Source organism: Phragmites australis, chromosome 18, assembly GCF_958298935.1.
Source record: "Phragmites australis chromosome 18, lpPhrAust1.1, whole genome shotgun sequence".
Taxonomy (NCBI): Eukaryota; Viridiplantae; Streptophyta; class Magnoliopsida; order Poales; family Poaceae; genus Phragmites; species Phragmites australis.
The window spans coordinates 27,975,681-27,990,920 of record NC_084938.1 but is presented as its reverse complement, the minus strand read 5'-3'; the positions used below and the strand labels follow the sequence as shown (position 1 = coordinate 27,990,920).

Genomic DNA, 15,240 nt, shown 5'->3' with positions numbered 1-15,240 from the left:
TAAATATTTTGTTTAATCTTTACTATTCTCACCGGTTGCAAATGTAGATCGTTGTAGCCTTTTCAACTATTCTCTAAATATAAGTTATTCTCGAACTTCTATGTATCCTTTTGTCTTTTGTTCCAGTCTTGCTCTTGTTTAATAAATATTAACACTCTCATAAATAAACGAGTTATCTTTTCTAATGCAGAATAAATAAAGGGCAACAAGGTTATTTGATCTACTTTTTTAATCTTTGTGCATAAGTTTAAAACAACCTACATTTACAATTAAAATAAGTATATAAAACATGAGTTGGTTCGCACGACATCTCTTTACTTTACTTTCCTCCCATCTAATAAAAACCACTAAAATTTAAATAATTTACTCACTTTTATTCATCCACCCTATTTTTCTAACCTTCTCGTCTCTTACCGGCTACAGATATAAAACATATTTTACTAATAAAAATAAATAAATAAATTAGGAGAAAAATTAGCAGATAATCTTCTTCTAATATTTGGATTCTATCTGAAATCAAACTACGACGTCGCTTTCGACATATTCGTTCGACAGCGCTTCGATAGCGTATCCATTTCTCTATACTTTAAGTATTTGGATTCTATCTGAAATCAAACTACGACATCGCTTTCGACATATTCATTCGACAGTGCTCTTATAGCGTATCCATTTTTCTATACTTTAAGTTTGTAATTGATATTACAACATTCAATATTTATGTTTTTGTTGTAATACATAGACACTTAATTAGTATAACGGATGAAACACTTATAGCGCTAGAGAGACACTTTCATTTTGTTTGCTTTGTTCTCAGTTTTGCAAACTTTGTTTTCATCTTGACACGCAGTTCACGTGTTTGGAAAAAATATGAAATATCCAAATTAATTTCGATTCTACTATTGTTTGATCTAGAAAAACAGGTTCTCTTATTGTGAAAATGAGCCCCCAGCAATGATTCCATCAGGCTGTAAAAATGTTTTTATCAGCTGGTATATCTGCGTTTTTTCTTTGGTCTGGTTTTCACTCACGTTTCTGCTGGCATGACAATCAAGTTCCTACAGTTGGTTCATGCCCCAAGTGTGTCGGGTGACTCAATCTTGTGTAGCCCTTCTACCATGCAATTTTATTAGCTAAGCAAAAAAGGTAACCTCGGCTTATTCTTCAGGTGTTCCCTGATCAATGCACTGAAAATCAGCACCCTTTGTACAAAAAATAAATAGTTTTCTGATTCCTGCAGGAGCTAAATTGTTTCATGTAAAATTTCTAGTTCTAAGCGGGATCCAATTCTCTACAAATTCCATTCTCAGTTGTAGCTTGCAAGGACCATACATACAACTTTGGACAAATGATTTTTCTTGCATAACGAAGAAACATTAAAATTATATCAAATGAAAGGAAGTGTAGGACAATGAATAACTGAATGCTAAACAGAAGTGTTATTAGAGTAAGTTGAGCCTTTAATCTCAATGGTTTGCATATTCAGTTCAATTATACTTCACCACATAATGCAACATCTTTAATGGATTTTTTTTTCAAATATACAAAATCTTGAGGATCAAATAAGCAGCAATACTTCAGACAAGCTGACAACCGTTATTAATATCACTGTTCAGATCTTCACATGCCAAGTCTCTAGCAACTGAAAAAGAAATCCCAGTAGACAAAATCTGAAAGTACACACAGAAAAAACTGCGGATAACCTCGACTGTGCTGTACTCTTTCCAACTGAAGCTAAATCAGATTTTTTGGAACCATAGCTGGCCTGAATCATCGGGGTGGAAGACACAATGTCAGCCAAGTTGATTTCTGCAATATTCTTGGCTATCTATTGTTCCGGAGCTGCTGTAATCAGTATAAGGGGATCAATGCTTGATAACAGAGCACAGTATGGCACAGCAAAGCTCCACGGCACCAATTATATGCACAACAAACAACTCTGCTGGGGAAAAGAATGTTATTAGCACAGGAGGTAAGTTTGGAAATCATAAGGACCATATAATATAATGAGCAAAGAGAGAAACCAATTTAGGTCCTTACAGCACAGAAGATAGACCAACAAGCTTCATTTTCTCTGCAAGTAGGGCTTCACTGATTCCAAAACGACCTGATCATCAGAGTATCTCATAAATGTGAGTAGAGACGCAATCATAAATGTTTAGAAAGCAGAAGGCAAAGTTCAAATAAGCAAAAGATGGTCCAAGTGCTTACCCTTCCATCATAAGACAAAGAAGCAAATAATGATGGGTCATGGGAGCTCCATGCAATACCTACAATTTTATTAACTCTGTGATTTCTTGTAGAAAATCCAATGTACAAAATAGTATTAAGGTTCGAGGGTACCATAGATGCTATCCTCGTAGTCAGTATATGAGTTGAGTAATGGTTCTTCTTGCCTCTTGGGTGAACCAGAAGGGCTGAGAAAATAAGATCCAGGAATCAAAATCACAAATTTGAACAAAGTAATCTAACAAGCACCGATAAAGATTAAAGAATAGAGACCTTTCAGATCCAGAATCATCGCTGCCAACTTTAGCCAACCACAAATTGACAGTTGAATCTGTTCCAGCACTCTACAAAAGCTTCAATGTAGTCAGTACTCAATAAAACCTATATATCATGAACATACAAAACACTTGCACATGGAGAGGGGTGAGACAGACCAGAATCAGCTCGTCATACTCAGGATTGTGCCGAACAGCCCATGTCCTGCAAAAATAAGAAGGAAATCAAGTAGAAATCCAGTATATTTGCTGAACAAGAAAGAGCGAAAGCAGGTTGGTCTAATCACAAATGTTAAACTACTGACGGAGCCGCATCATACCATAAAGGTGGCAGGTGCTACTCTACTAGACCAATAAAATAAATGAAACCAACTGAAATGGGATAAAAATGCGCTCATTTGAAGTCAGTCAAGCACCACACAGTTCACACACATTAACAGCACATATGTATAGAATAAATTGAGTAAGCTTACAGTATTTCACAATTTAATTGCAAAGAAAAGATTCTGGTTTGAGTATACTATATTACACAGCTACATACCAATGTGAATGTCCAGGGAGATACTTAAGAGGATGCTTAAGCATTCTGAGATCCCACAAGCGAATTCCAAATTCATCTTCTGCTGTTGCCTGCAGTGTATAAGCGATTCCAGATCAGCATAAATAAGTTGATAATTGAATAATAAAGCAGTAATAGCTATCAATCTACGAAATAGGATTGGGAATTTAGCAAGATTAAATTAATACAATTATAAAACAATAAAGAATTCAAGTTTGTTGGCACAATAAATCATGTCATACCCAGAGTGATTATAAACTATGATACTTAACTACTAATGCAAGCAAAAAGTCTGCGAAATCCATAATCAAAATATAGACAAAGTAAATCTGAAAGGTAACAAAGAAAAGAAAGGAATATACCTCCTCAATGTTACTACAGAAAGGTAATTCATAAGAATGCTCATATTATGCAATAGTTAAAATAATAACAACAAAAAGTGAGCTGTAGTTTGATCTGAGAAAAAAGAAAGTAGGTATCATACTCACAATTATGTTTTGCTTCTTGGGGTTATAATCCACATCCCGGATATGTGCATGTTCAATTGCAATTGATTTTCTGAGTAGTAAGTTCACAAACAAAGATACATATAAATGCAACATTTCAACAACTAAAATACACATAGAAACATAGAAAATCTTAGAAGGTCAAGATAATGTATTAACTCCATAGAACGGAGATCCCATAAGTGAAGTGACGAATCAGATATTGCAGCAACTGAATTGTAGTTGTGTGGATCCCAAGCTCCACCTTGCAAATTTGGAAGCATGTCAGCTGATCCCTGTGAGATCAACTGCAATGTATGAACTCAAATTAGGACCATGGTGAAGTATCTAAACAGATGGGTCATGGGACTAGTAGATTTTTCATTTTTGGCATTTCATAACCTGGTACTGAAGCTTATGCTTGAAAACAATGAAAATATTATGTAGTAATGTTGATGTTATATGGGTAAGCAGAAGGATGATGGGCACCTTAGCTGATTTATTTGATGTGTCTATGTTCCAAAGAAAAATATTTCTGTCATCAATGCTAATTAGCTTATCATGCTTTCCAACTGGCCACCAGAGCACACTGCAAAAATAACCAGCTTAGAGGTGTCAAGAACCAATAAAGTTGGCATGCATATTAGTTAGCAACTTTTAACAATATGAAGGGAAAAAATCAACACTTGTTAAAAAAAAATTAGCTTGGAAGAATTTTAGTTAAAATATAATTTTTCTATTATGTACCCTCCAAAGAACCATGGAGAACAAGCCCAAAAATTAATTATAGCGTTGCTTGAATCGCACTCATATATTGTGAAATAAGAGCGGCATGCTACACAGCACAAAATGTTTGTTGCATCCTTGGTGGTAAAACCCCTCATAGTCTCATGTCAGTATGCACTGCATGTTCACAGCGCTGAGGCCAGAGTCAGAACTTACCGAACTCTTCGTCTATAATTCAAAGCATAAATAGAAATAATTCTATACTTCATAGTAAGAAGATTAAACAGCTCCAAAGCAATAAAACTTCAACAGAAACAGGAGCGCACCGTCTTATTTTGCCCGCATGCCCATCAAGGGCGAAGAGTTGCTCAAGCTGCGGCGAGTTGGACTGCCCGTACAGCTCTGGGATCTTCCAAACGGCCGCACCATAGCCCTCACCTGTAATTCACATCATAACACAAAGACATGCTTCAGATTTGCAAGTTGAAATGCTCAATGCACCAACATAGATAAAAGGAAAGGGGGGGGGGGGGGGAGGGGGCTTCTTTGTTTACCAGACGTGTAGACTGTGGAGAAGACCCTGTGATCGAAGGGGCACGACTTGAGGTCCCAGATCTCGTTGGGGTGGTAGAAGAGGCCATCGCACACCAGCTCGCTCTCCGCCGGCGACAGCCGGATCAGATGCACCTACTTGGACACACAGAATCCGAGATCCAATCCAATCACGTCATTTTCACTGACCAAACGAATCGCTCCTCATCCAAGAAACGCACCTCGTTCTCCTCCTTGAGGCTGAGGGTGCCGGCGAGGAAGGTGGTCGAGCCGGTGTCGGCGCGCACGTCGGCGATGCACCGCGCCTGCAAGAGTGAGCAAAGATGAGGAGTCCGAAAGGGTAAAGGGAGGCTGTTCTAGAATTTTCCAGAAGGCACTGCCGCTGCTGCTTGCCTGGTACTTGAGGCCGCCATAGACGATGCCGCCGGATCCGCCCTGCATTCTCGCTCTGGATCCCGACGGCGACACGGCTGATCGATCTTCTCGGAAACGGAAGAGACCGCGAGTAGCAAGTCGCCTTCCACCACACCCCTTTAGACGAAACAAATACGTTTGGGAGGCATAGAAGCGTATTTTACAGAATACGTCTTTAGTGAGCTATTGCAGAATCGCGAGGGAGGACGAAGCGGATGGTGACGTGGAGGAGGAAACGGATGACGGGACGGCGGTGGACGTGGCGCGACGGACATCGGCTGCTCGGCATCCGCTCTCCACCACCACTCGCCTCGCTGCGCTCTCCAAACCAACCCCGCGGCGAGCCACGCCACGCCACTCCACGCCAACCGCCTCCCCGCCTACGCATGGCGTCGACCAGCCTCGCCGCGGTGCCCTCGCAGCTCGCCTCCCCGGGCCGCCGCGGTGCCCTCTCCTCCGCCGTCCGCGCGCAGCCGCGCCCGCGCCTCTTCCACCGCCTGCCGAAAGGTACCCCATCTTCTCACCCGCCAGAGAGCGAGTCCCGCTGCCTCCCAATTAACAGCAGGGTGCGTGTGTTGCTTGTCCAGGTGGATCGCGATGCAGGCTGGCGGTGACCTGCAACGCGCAGGCGGTGGCGCCGACCAGCATTGCGCAGGGGACGCCCGTCAGGCCGACGAGCATACTGGTGGTTGGCGCCACAGGGACGCTGGGCCGGCAGGTGGTCCGCAGGGCGCTGGACGAGGGCTACGACGTCAGGTGCCTCGTTAGGCCGCGGCCGGCGCCGGCCGATTTCCTCCGGGACTGGGGCGCCACCGTCGTCAATGTATGGTTACTTTGCACTGTGATTGTTACTCCACTGTTCAGTTGTGCAATTGGTGTGCCGCATTGCGAATTCGTGGTAATTCTGTGTGCTTCGTCTTGGAACTGATTTAGGCCGACCTCAGCAAGCCGGAGACCATACCTGCGACGCTTGTTGGTATTCATACCGTCATTGACTGTGCGACAGGACGGCCAGAAGAGCCCATCCGGACGGTATGTTACAACCATTTCTGTGAACGCTATAACAGTATGATTGTCCGGAATATTATTCTTGCGTAAGAGTGATTTCGCTGGTTGTTACTCAAACTAATCCTATTGCTCTTTAGTGGATTGCCTAAAGGTGCTTACTTGCTGTTCCTTTACTTATTCTGCATATTCTCTAAGAAATTATGTAGAGAAGAGTTTCGTCTGGCTACAGCGCTGAGGTTGTGCTCTTGTCACATGGATGATGTACCCCTGTATTGTAGTAACATATATACCATGGATCATTGGATCAGTTGTGCTGATGGTAATTCCATTTAGGTAGATTGGGAAGGAAAAGTTGCTCTAATACAGTGTGCAAAGGCTATGGGAATTCAAAAGTATGTGTTCTACTCCATCCACAACTGTGACAAACATCCTGAGGTTCCCTTGATGGAAATCAAGCATTGTACAGAGAAATTTATTCAGGACAATGATCTGGATTATATCATCATCCGTTTGTGTGGTTTCATGCAGGTACATGTCTTTCTCTCCCTGTGGTTCAAAATATTTTGTCAGAAATCTGCTTTCTAACAATGTAAATGATCCTAGTGAAATATAATCACGTTAGACTACAAAAGGCAGTTCCTTTTTATTGTAACTGTGCACTATTCATAAATCACAGTAATATGCCTAACCAAGTAAAATGTCAAGCAGTGATATGACTTGGAGTTGACACAACCTTTTCTAGTCATGTTCATCTGTTATTTCCAGAAGTAAGTTCCTCTTAAATGTTGGTTGCAATAGGGCCTTATTGGGCAATATGCTGTGCCTATACTAGAAGAGAAGTCTGTCTGGGGAACTGATGCTCCAACTCGGATTGCTTACATGGATACCCAGGTTTATCTTTCCTCGTCCATTGAAAATTGAAACTACTGATCTTTTTGGTACCTTTCCCTTAGCTTTCCTTTGACACATCTTTCTGGCTAATTATAGGACGTAGCTCGACTCACATTTATTGCTATGCGGAATGAGAAGGTTAGCAAGAAACTCTTAACTTTTGCTGGACCACGTGCTTGGACAACTCAAGAGGTAATGAACTGCTCTTATTTTTTTCAATGAAATGAATTATATATTATATCCATGAAGATTTTGTTCATCAATTTAATCTATCTTCATAGGCTATGAATTGTTTTTTCTTTCAATCTTTCAAGTATTTCATTCTGTTTCCAATCTTAGATGTACTTGATGATGACTTCTGGGAGTTGGAATATTATTGTTCATCCTTCTCCTATTTCTTTCTTTCACCTTCTTCAGGTGATTACTTTGTGTGAGAGGTTGGCCGGGCAAGATGCGAATGTAACCACCGTCCCTGTTGCAGTCTTGAGGTTTACTCGTCAGTTGACACGGTTCTTCCAGTGGACAAACGATGTGGCTGACAGACTGGCATTTTCAGAGGTTACTATCTCGTCCTCTGTTCAGTCTACATGTGATTCTGTTATGGTAATGTATACCAGAGCTTGTGAAAAGTAACAGAAGCATCTACATTTCTATAAACCAGGTGCTCTCAAGCGACACAGTTTTCTCTGTTCCAATGAACGAGACCTACCAGCTTCTCGGGGTGGATGCGAAGGATATCCTCAGCTTAGAGAAGTATCTACAAGATTATTTCTCCAACATCTTGAAGAAGTTGAAGGATCTCAAGGCGCAATCCAAGCAAACTGATATATTCTTTTGACAAGAAAGATTTCACTGAACACATACTTTGCAGATCTGTGCCTCAAAAGACAGATGAGTGACTACAATTTTTTCTTGTATATTTGTATTGTGGTGTGTGCAGGACTGCTCAGTGCTATTAGGTGATGTGTATAGAATATCATCATTTTGGGCAATCAAAGTCCTGAAGTTTGTGCAAAACAGCATAAAGTCTATGATTTCGCTGTCAACTTAAATTGTTCTAAAATCATGGGCTTTAGAATGACTAATCAACATCAAAGAAAAAGAATGGCTAATCAACTAAAAAAGATTAGCTTAGAATTGGCTGAAACAACAATAAAATTTGCTATTTATAACTCTGTACCATGAAAAATCAACCAAAAACTACTGTAAATAAGAATGAAAGAAAGAGGCAAGTTTGTTGGCCCATTTGAGATGACCTTCCTATGGATTGGAAGAGTATAAAGCCATATCATTTTTTTATTGCAAACACAGAACCTTGCTGTTTGATCTCCCAGCTTTGACCTTTTTAGGTCCTGGATGGTGTTGCGGCATATTAATTGAAATATTGAAACAAGCCATGAGCTCCACATGTTCTTTTTTCTTTTCTATGTTTTAGGAACCCAAAGTTTGTTAATCACTCTCGTCATGGTCATATTATTTGTCACAAGAATCCTAATAAATGTTTAGCTTATTAGTTTAAGAATTCTAATAAATGTCGCATCAGTCTCCTTGTAACGTTGTTTCGTCTCTAGCCTACTCCAACTTACTTGGGACAAAGGCTGTTGTTGGTTGTTGTTGTATTAGTTTGGGGGATTTTAGTTGAATCCTTTCCTTTGTGTTATGGAGCCTGTTTTCAGGCAATTATTCAGACAAATGAGGTTTCTGCTAGGACCTGCCGAGTGTTAAGTGTTAACTATAAGTTTATACCTTTGGCTTGGAGCTGGTGTGTTTCCTATCGGGTCAGATCCACCTCACAAGGATTCTACAAATTACATTCTTAAACAGATGTTGAGGTAACATGCCTATTTGAAAAAAATCAAACAATTATGCTGCACTTGATCTGTATACCTGGAAGCATATCTACCTACTAACCATAATGAATGGCATGTTCTGTTTAGTGAAGAAATTTGATTTGTGACTTGAATATATGCATCCTTTTCATGTTTGTATATCAGTATGTTCAAATTCCTGTTCATTCATTGTATCATCTGCAATGTTTTAGCCATGGAACATGTAAAACCACATTGTTGTGATATGCTGATATTATAAGTATGCCTGAAGTAGTAGATGAACACCATAAATTGAACCAAAACTTTTGTTTTCCATTGGGCAACTATATGTACACTAGTGCTATACATATGTTAAAGTATACAGTGATCAATGGATCCTTTAAAAGGCGGATGCCAATCGCAGGTGTCTAGAGTGACAAAACTAGAGGAGTATCTATGAGCTAAGAATGTTAAGGAGAGTAACCCTACTCTGGACCAATCTCCTGAACAGATGTCCTGCTCCATCCTCAAGATCTCTGATGTTGCACTCTAACACCTGCAACTGCTCCTCCTTGCAACCAACCAGGTTTTTCTTTTGGAATGCCTTGGATACAATAGAACGTTTGGGCATCACAATTTGCTTGGCCAGGAGCTGCAATGTTGACTCGAGTAGGGAGTTAGTGGTCCCTCTAGCCTGGCTCAATAGCCTCAGGATCCTGCAATCCTCCTTGTCAGAAGTAACCTTCTTTGCAGCCTTCCTGAAATGTTTCTTCGTCTTCTTCACCAAGCGGAAATAAGACTTGATCTTTGCTTCAACAGCTGCATCATCTCCTTTTCTTAGAGACACATGCAGATCTTGGACGATGGCCTTCAACTCGGCGAAGTCCTCATGCATAGCATTGCAGAGATCCAATAGCTCAAGAGAGCATTCCATTTCCCCATTCAACATTTTCCTTTGCTGGGAGGAGCAAACTTGATTGCTAGGCAGGCACATAACCTCCTCAATGGAGTTGTAGATGTCTCCAAGCCTCCTCAGACCATCACAGGCTGCCTCGATGGTCATCGAGGGCGAAGAGGTGCATGCCTCTAGGATATGCAGCTCCTCCTCAACTTCGGAGTGAGGCCTAGAGGGCAAGCTAATTGATCTTAGATGGCAAGCCATATCTGTTGGTGGAACTCTTTTCTATGTGTTGTGGTTGAAGAGATGAGACGAAGAGGGCAAGTTTTGGTTTGAATGTGTCTGGCCTTCAGCTGAGGCCTATTTATACAGAGGAAGTGTGAAGGGTGGCATCATTCTGATGGTAGACAAATAGAATCCTGCCATTACATTTCCCATATGCTGTCTACTAGGGTTTGGGATCTGGCAGCAGCATATGGAGTCTGTTAGATGACTCATGTGTAATTCATTTTTTTAGTGCACCAGCTGTCCTCCCAATGAGCTATCACGATGTCATGTTCCAGCTACTGCCAGCAAGAATCAACAGGTAAGTTCACTCAACTGGTGGATCTTGACATAATTGCATGCTCAAGACATCATCTAGTGGAATTTTTAACCAAGTATTATTGATGACATGCGTGTTATTGAGATGCAATACTTAATTATTGTAGGTTCAACACAATTCGTGCAACTTACACGCTCAGCCTCGTGTGTTGGAGCTGGCTTGTTTTAGCTATGGATAGCAAGATCCACCGCTCAAGGATCCTTTGCTTGTTGCTGGGGCAACACATGGCATCTGCATAACGTGTATCTCATAGTAAATTACTGCAAAAATCAAACTTGAGCAATATGTATAGCATCTTCTGGTTATTTTGTTCTTAAAAAACCATCCTACCGAACTCCTAAAAGTTAACAACATAATTAATCGACATGGAAAAACAAACGGGTGATTCATAAATAGTGCAGTTGCCAACAGGAAATTGACCAAAAACTATTGACTTTCTTTTGAGTAAATTTCTGTACAGTTGCTCGTTTACACGTTGCAAAATTGTATGATGGTCAGCAAATCCTCTAAAAGGCGGACGCGCCAATCACAAGGAATCAAGGTTGGCGTATGATCTATCTACAAAGTGAGTGTGTTGAGGAGAGAAACTCTGCTCTGGATTGACTTCCTGAACAAAGTCTCTACTCCGCTCTCTAGCTCAACAATGGCCAACTCTAACCCTTGTAATTGCTCCTCCTCGCATGTAGCTCTTCTCTTCTGAAATGTCATGGAGACAAGGGACCATTTGCTAGAACTTGGAATCGCAATCTGCTTCGTCAGGAGATATGACAAGGATTCAAGCATTGAGATAGCAATCTCTCTGGCTTCAGCCAACTGCTTGACCACCCTGCAGCTATCCTGGTCAGCTGATGTGGACTTCTTGCTGATCTTCTTGAACTGTTTCTGCGTCTTCTTAACCAAGCAGACGTAAGACTGGATCTTGGCTTGAAGAGCTGAATCTTCTCCTCTCTTGATAGCCTGCTGCATCTCCTGGATGCTTGTCTTGAGCTCAGAAAAGCTCTCTTGCATTTTGTTGCAGAGATCGAGCAAGACAAGAGTGTGCTCAAGCTCTTGCTCCACCGCTTTCCTCTGCTGTGGCCGGCAAAGGCTGACTTGGCCGCTAGGCGAGCGCATCATCTCCTCGATGTTGCTGTACACTGCTCCAAGCCTCCAGATACCATCGACCATTGTTTTAATGGTAGCGGAAGGAGAAGAGATGGTTGCCTTCAGGGTCTGGAGCTGTTCTTCGACGTCGATTTCGTTCGAGTGGGTACTGGATGGCAAACTTGCAGATCTGAGAATGGAAGCCATGGTTGCAATGGGAGCTGTAGCGTTTTTTTTCTTTGGAAATGGAGATGAAGAGAAAGGAGAGAAACTGAGCTGCAACGGTGTCGAACCGGCTATGGTTTGCCTGTTTATATAACCAAAGAAGAAGAAGCAATAGCGTTGCCGACCCTATGGACAAGAAGAATCTCAACTATGATGAAGTGCTGTGGTGTTTTGACATGGCCACCCATCTCCACGATAGGTTGATGCTTTTTCTTTGTTCACTCAGAGCCAGAGGCATCCCTGAAGATGAGATTATGAAGCCGTCATGTACTCATGTCCCAGTTGCCGGCAGCAAACTCATCTGAATGCGTTTTTATAGTTTACCAGTAAAGTGCCCCTGCGTTGCAACGGAAGTCTAAAATTTGTATAAGATAACATTGTTGATTGGATAAAACATGATTTAGAAAGCAAAAAGAAATAAACACGCGCAAAATAAAAGAAAATCATCAGGTGTACCATAAAGCTCGAAAATTTTATTCAGCTATTCCGGCTGTAGGAATAGCATATAATCAAAAGGGATATATGCAATTCTGAATACAAGCATAGCTCATGATGAGTGAAAAATTACTCCACAAGCAAATTGGAAGTGAATGAAGCAAGGGTGCGCAAAAAGGAGAAACTTAACGCACATGCCGATAAGCGGCGTATGTATAATAGGAAAAAAAAACTTAACGCACATGCCAATGAGCCACGCATGTATGTGATCAATGCATCGCGAATGTCTATGATCATGCATCAGATCATTAGACGAACATAGTAGCATGATAGGTGGCAACTTATTTATCCGAGGGAAATTCAATGAAGCGAGGCTAAAAATATATATACATGCACAGATCTAATGCAATTGAGAATAACAGAGAAATATAAAAAGGAGAAAAAACTAACACCAGAATGCAATAAATGCTTTGACTATTTGTTTAATGGTTTGAAAAATATACCTCATTCTTTCCAAACAATATTGGCTTCCTGTTGAGAAGCTCTGCAAAAATACAGCCCACTGAGAAAACAATCAAAGCTGGACCATACTTTGTGCTTCTGAGTAAGCCATAATTTGAGAAAACAATAAAAAGCTTGCATAACAAATATAAATATAATAACAAACATATAAGAAGAAACAATACCTATACATAAAGTGATCATATCGTTAGTAAGTTTTCTGTTGTGAATCACTCGAGAAAATCTTGCAAGGCCAAATTCATCCAGCTTCGAGTTACCCTCATTATCTGTCAAGAGGTTAGATCCTACAAAGGAAGCATTGAATATTAGCTTGGCAAGGCACGAAGCGGTGAATAAGGCAAACACAGCGTTGCTGTGTACAGATAACACATTTAATATCTCGATGCAGCACTTGATTGACGTGACAATAATGCAGGCCTGTAAGCAGCTGCCTCATGTAACACTGGAGCAAGACAGGACAGCACATCACATCAATGCTAAAACCTTTAGAATCTGAAGAAAAGCACTGCGGATACTTAGATAAGTGGTTATACCTTAGACCAACTCCAACAAAGATAGTATCCAGTGCTACAGTACTCCGCAAAATACTGTAGCACGGGAAAACGCACTCCATCAGATACCGCATCAGTGCTACAGTGCAAAACAGCGACGCTACAGTGTTGCGGAGAGAGAGCCGGGGTCTGTATTTTTGCGGACTACTGTATCACTGTAGCTACAGAGGCTGACAGACGGGTCCAGAGAGAGAAAAAGAGGAGTAGAAGATAGGAAATGGGGTAGCTGCTGGAGATGAAAAAATAAGGGACGCTGTAATAGTGATAGAGGATGCTGTAATAGTATTTTTGAGGATGAAAATTTGAGGTAGCTGCTGGAGATGGTCTTAATCTGTGACACAGTAAACCGCATCCCTGGGACGAGGGATTGAAGGCCCAGAGGTTCGGGCTAACGGACGTCGAAGGTCTTTAATAATGATTTTTTCAATAGTAGCTTCTTGTGAGGATGGTCAGTGATGCGGTCATCCCCGTGGTATCGGAGTTGGACCTTCAACGATCTTTGGCTTCATAGTTAAGGGCCCTCGGCTCTCTGATGATATTAAATTTGGAAGTGTTGGTTAGGAGTGTAGGCTAAATACCTAACGTTATCTAGAAAGAAGAATATTAAATACAACCTACGGTGAGTGATGTAGTCACGTCTGTCTGGCTGGTAGTGGGATACCTGGCGCCTTGGTATTGGAGCGTCGTGGAAAGCGGTTCCACCTCTCCATGATTACGGGGAGAGGAAACAGACATGCGCACGCGCCGCAAGAGGTAATAGCCCATTCCTCAATCTATAGGGGGGGGAGGGTTTGGACGAGCATCATTCTCATCCAGCTCCCCTATTTTTGCTGCTCGAGTTCTTGCGCACGCACCCACCAACCCCATCCTCTGCAGACTCTTGGGTAGACAAGCTCTCCATGTCGTTTTTTAGGGAGCCGTGGCTCGCTCCGGCACCCGCAGTGGAGTGGGCTCTGCACCGAGGGGTCACGCGTCGTCGGGAGATCGTGCCGTCACGTCGATGGTCGTCATCGCTGGTGGTGGCACAGGTGGAACCATCGACGCCCGCAGGTCAGTAGAATCCCAGGCGATGGAAAATCTTCTGCCTTGCCCAACCCGTTGTAGGGTGTAGAGCTCCACCGCGCTAATAGGAAATACCATCTTCAGACCGGCATGCTGGGTGCGTCAACCATCACCGAGGTTGAACTCGATCAGCTAGTCGAGGAGGGGAAGATCCACTCCCAATTGGTTGCATGCTTTCTGCGGGGGGAAACTATCCCAGCACCACGGCTCGGGTTCCCAATAGTGCTACTCCTTGAGGGGGTGCTTTGGTATTATTTTGTGGAGCTCCCTCAGCTCTTGGCCAACACCATCTCCCGCCTATCTTTGAGTGGGCTATGCGGGCGGAGGGCTGCGAGGGGGCACGAAGTTCTTTGCCACCCTCCATGAGGCAAACTACCAACCGAAGCTTCAGATGGAGGACTAGGTGAAGAAAGCCCTTAGCTTCGCCATCGTGAACTTTCAGCTCCGGCCAAAGTACCATGGAGTGTTCCCAGTGAAGGCCATCAACAAGCAGTGGTACACCATGTGGTCGAAGAGGTGATTTTACTAAGTCGTAGGCTCTGGGTCCCTCTTCGCTCTACCAACCGGGAGATCCAGTACATCCAGACCCCAGTAGTGGGGATGCCCGAAGCCCCGATGACTTTGAGGGTGGAGCTCCTCTGACAGATGCCACGAAGGATGAGCATGCGCGACTTCGCGGAGAAGTTCACAATGTTGCGCATAGGACCCCTCTCAGCAGGTTGGGACTATGCCTTCGAGCAAGGTGAGGAAGGAAAAGGTGAGCCAAACACATACTCTAGGTCCACCATTGACTCCGGTGAGTCCTCCCCGCTATCCAACTTCGAACTCACAGACATGAGACACCTTTTTCTTTCAGAGCGATGCCTGACGCTGGACGAAGCCGTCGAAGTCATGGACAAGTTCCTCGGTTAGTCTT

At 42.5% G+C, this 15,240-nt stretch overlaps 3 protein-coding genes across 4 annotated transcripts; 1 reads left to right on the top strand and 2 right to left on the bottom strand.

Moving 5' to 3' along the window:
* Positions 1 to 1,417: 1,417 nt before the first annotated feature.
* On the bottom strand, positions 1,418 to 5,374 carry LOC133898344 (WD repeat-containing protein DWA2-like). 2 transcript variants are annotated; one of them, XM_062339012.1, is made up of 14 exons: positions 5,217 to 5,374; positions 5,045 to 5,128; positions 4,826 to 4,958; positions 4,598 to 4,709; positions 4,035 to 4,134; positions 3,726 to 3,853; positions 3,549 to 3,618; positions 3,043 to 3,131; positions 2,661 to 2,706; positions 2,500 to 2,570; positions 2,341 to 2,414; positions 2,209 to 2,267; positions 2,038 to 2,104; positions 1,418 to 1,939 (listed from the first exon to the last, which is right to left on the bottom strand). In XM_062339012.1, exons 1-13 carry the CDS (start codon positions 5,262 to 5,264, stop codon positions 2,063 to 2,065), a joined length of 1,056 nt encoding a protein of 351 aa, XP_062194996.1. In that variant the 5' UTR covers positions 5,265 to 5,374; the 3' UTR covers positions 1,418 to 1,939; positions 2,038 to 2,062. The 2 variants fall into 2 exon arrangements, with proteins under 2 accessions (XP_062194996.1, XP_062194995.1); XM_062339011.1 differs by having other exon boundaries at positions 1,418 to 1,936.
* Positions 5,375 to 5,437: 63 nt separating this feature from the next.
* LOC133898343 (protein HIGH CHLOROPHYLL FLUORESCENCE PHENOTYPE 244, chloroplastic) lies at positions 5,438 to 8,199 on the top strand. The gene is made up of 8 exons (XM_062339010.1): positions 5,438 to 5,744; positions 5,825 to 6,060; positions 6,171 to 6,269; positions 6,579 to 6,773; positions 7,044 to 7,136; positions 7,233 to 7,328; positions 7,554 to 7,694; positions 7,798 to 8,199. Exons 1-8 carry the CDS (start codon positions 5,453 to 5,455, stop codon positions 7,972 to 7,974), a joined length of 1,329 nt encoding a protein of 442 aa, XP_062194994.1. The 5' UTR covers positions 5,438 to 5,452; the 3' UTR covers positions 7,975 to 8,199.
* Positions 8,200 to 9,234: 1,035 nt separating this feature from the next.
* Positions 9,235 to 13,000, bottom strand: LOC133898674 (uncharacterized). Its single transcript, XM_062339348.1, has 5 exons — positions 12,876 to 13,000; positions 12,693 to 12,733; positions 11,009 to 12,109; positions 10,777 to 10,783; positions 9,235 to 10,127 (listed from the first exon to the last, which is right to left on the bottom strand). Exons 3-5 carry the CDS (start codon positions 11,734 to 11,736, stop codon positions 9,399 to 9,401), a joined length of 1,464 nt encoding a protein of 487 aa, XP_062195332.1. The 5' UTR covers positions 11,737 to 12,109; positions 12,693 to 12,733; positions 12,876 to 13,000; the 3' UTR covers positions 9,235 to 9,398.
* Positions 13,001 to 15,240: the final 2,240 nt, after the last annotated feature.

Bases quoted from the DNA above. Each gene is read 5' to 3' on its own strand.
- LOC133898344 (XM_062339012.1), bottom strand. From the start codon at position 5,264: ATGCAGGGCGGATCCGGCGGCATCGTCTATGGCGGCCTCAAGTACCAG. The intron at 5,129-5,216 runs GCAAGCAGCAGC...TCACTCTTGCAG, and splicing joins ATGGCGGCCTCAAGTACCAG to GCGCGGTGCATCGCCGACGT. The intron at 2,571-2,660 runs GTCTGTCTCACC...AAGCTTTTGTAG, and splicing joins AGTATGACGAGCTGATTCTG to AGTGCTGGAACAGATTCAAC.
- LOC133898343 (XM_062339010.1), top strand. From the start codon at position 5,453: ATGGTGACGTGGAGGAGGAAACGGATGACGGGACGGCGGTGGACGTGG. The intron at 5,745-5,824 runs GTACCCCATCTT...TTGCTTGTCCAG, and splicing joins CTTCCACCGCCTGCCGAAAG to GTGGATCGCGATGCAGGCTG. The intron at 7,695-7,797 runs GTTACTATCTCG...TCTATAAACCAG, and splicing joins ACAGACTGGCATTTTCAGAG to GTGCTCTCAAGCGACACAGT.
- LOC133898674 (XM_062339348.1), bottom strand. From the start codon at position 11,736: ATGGCTTCCATTCTCAGATCTGCAAGTTTGCCATCCAGTACCCACTCG.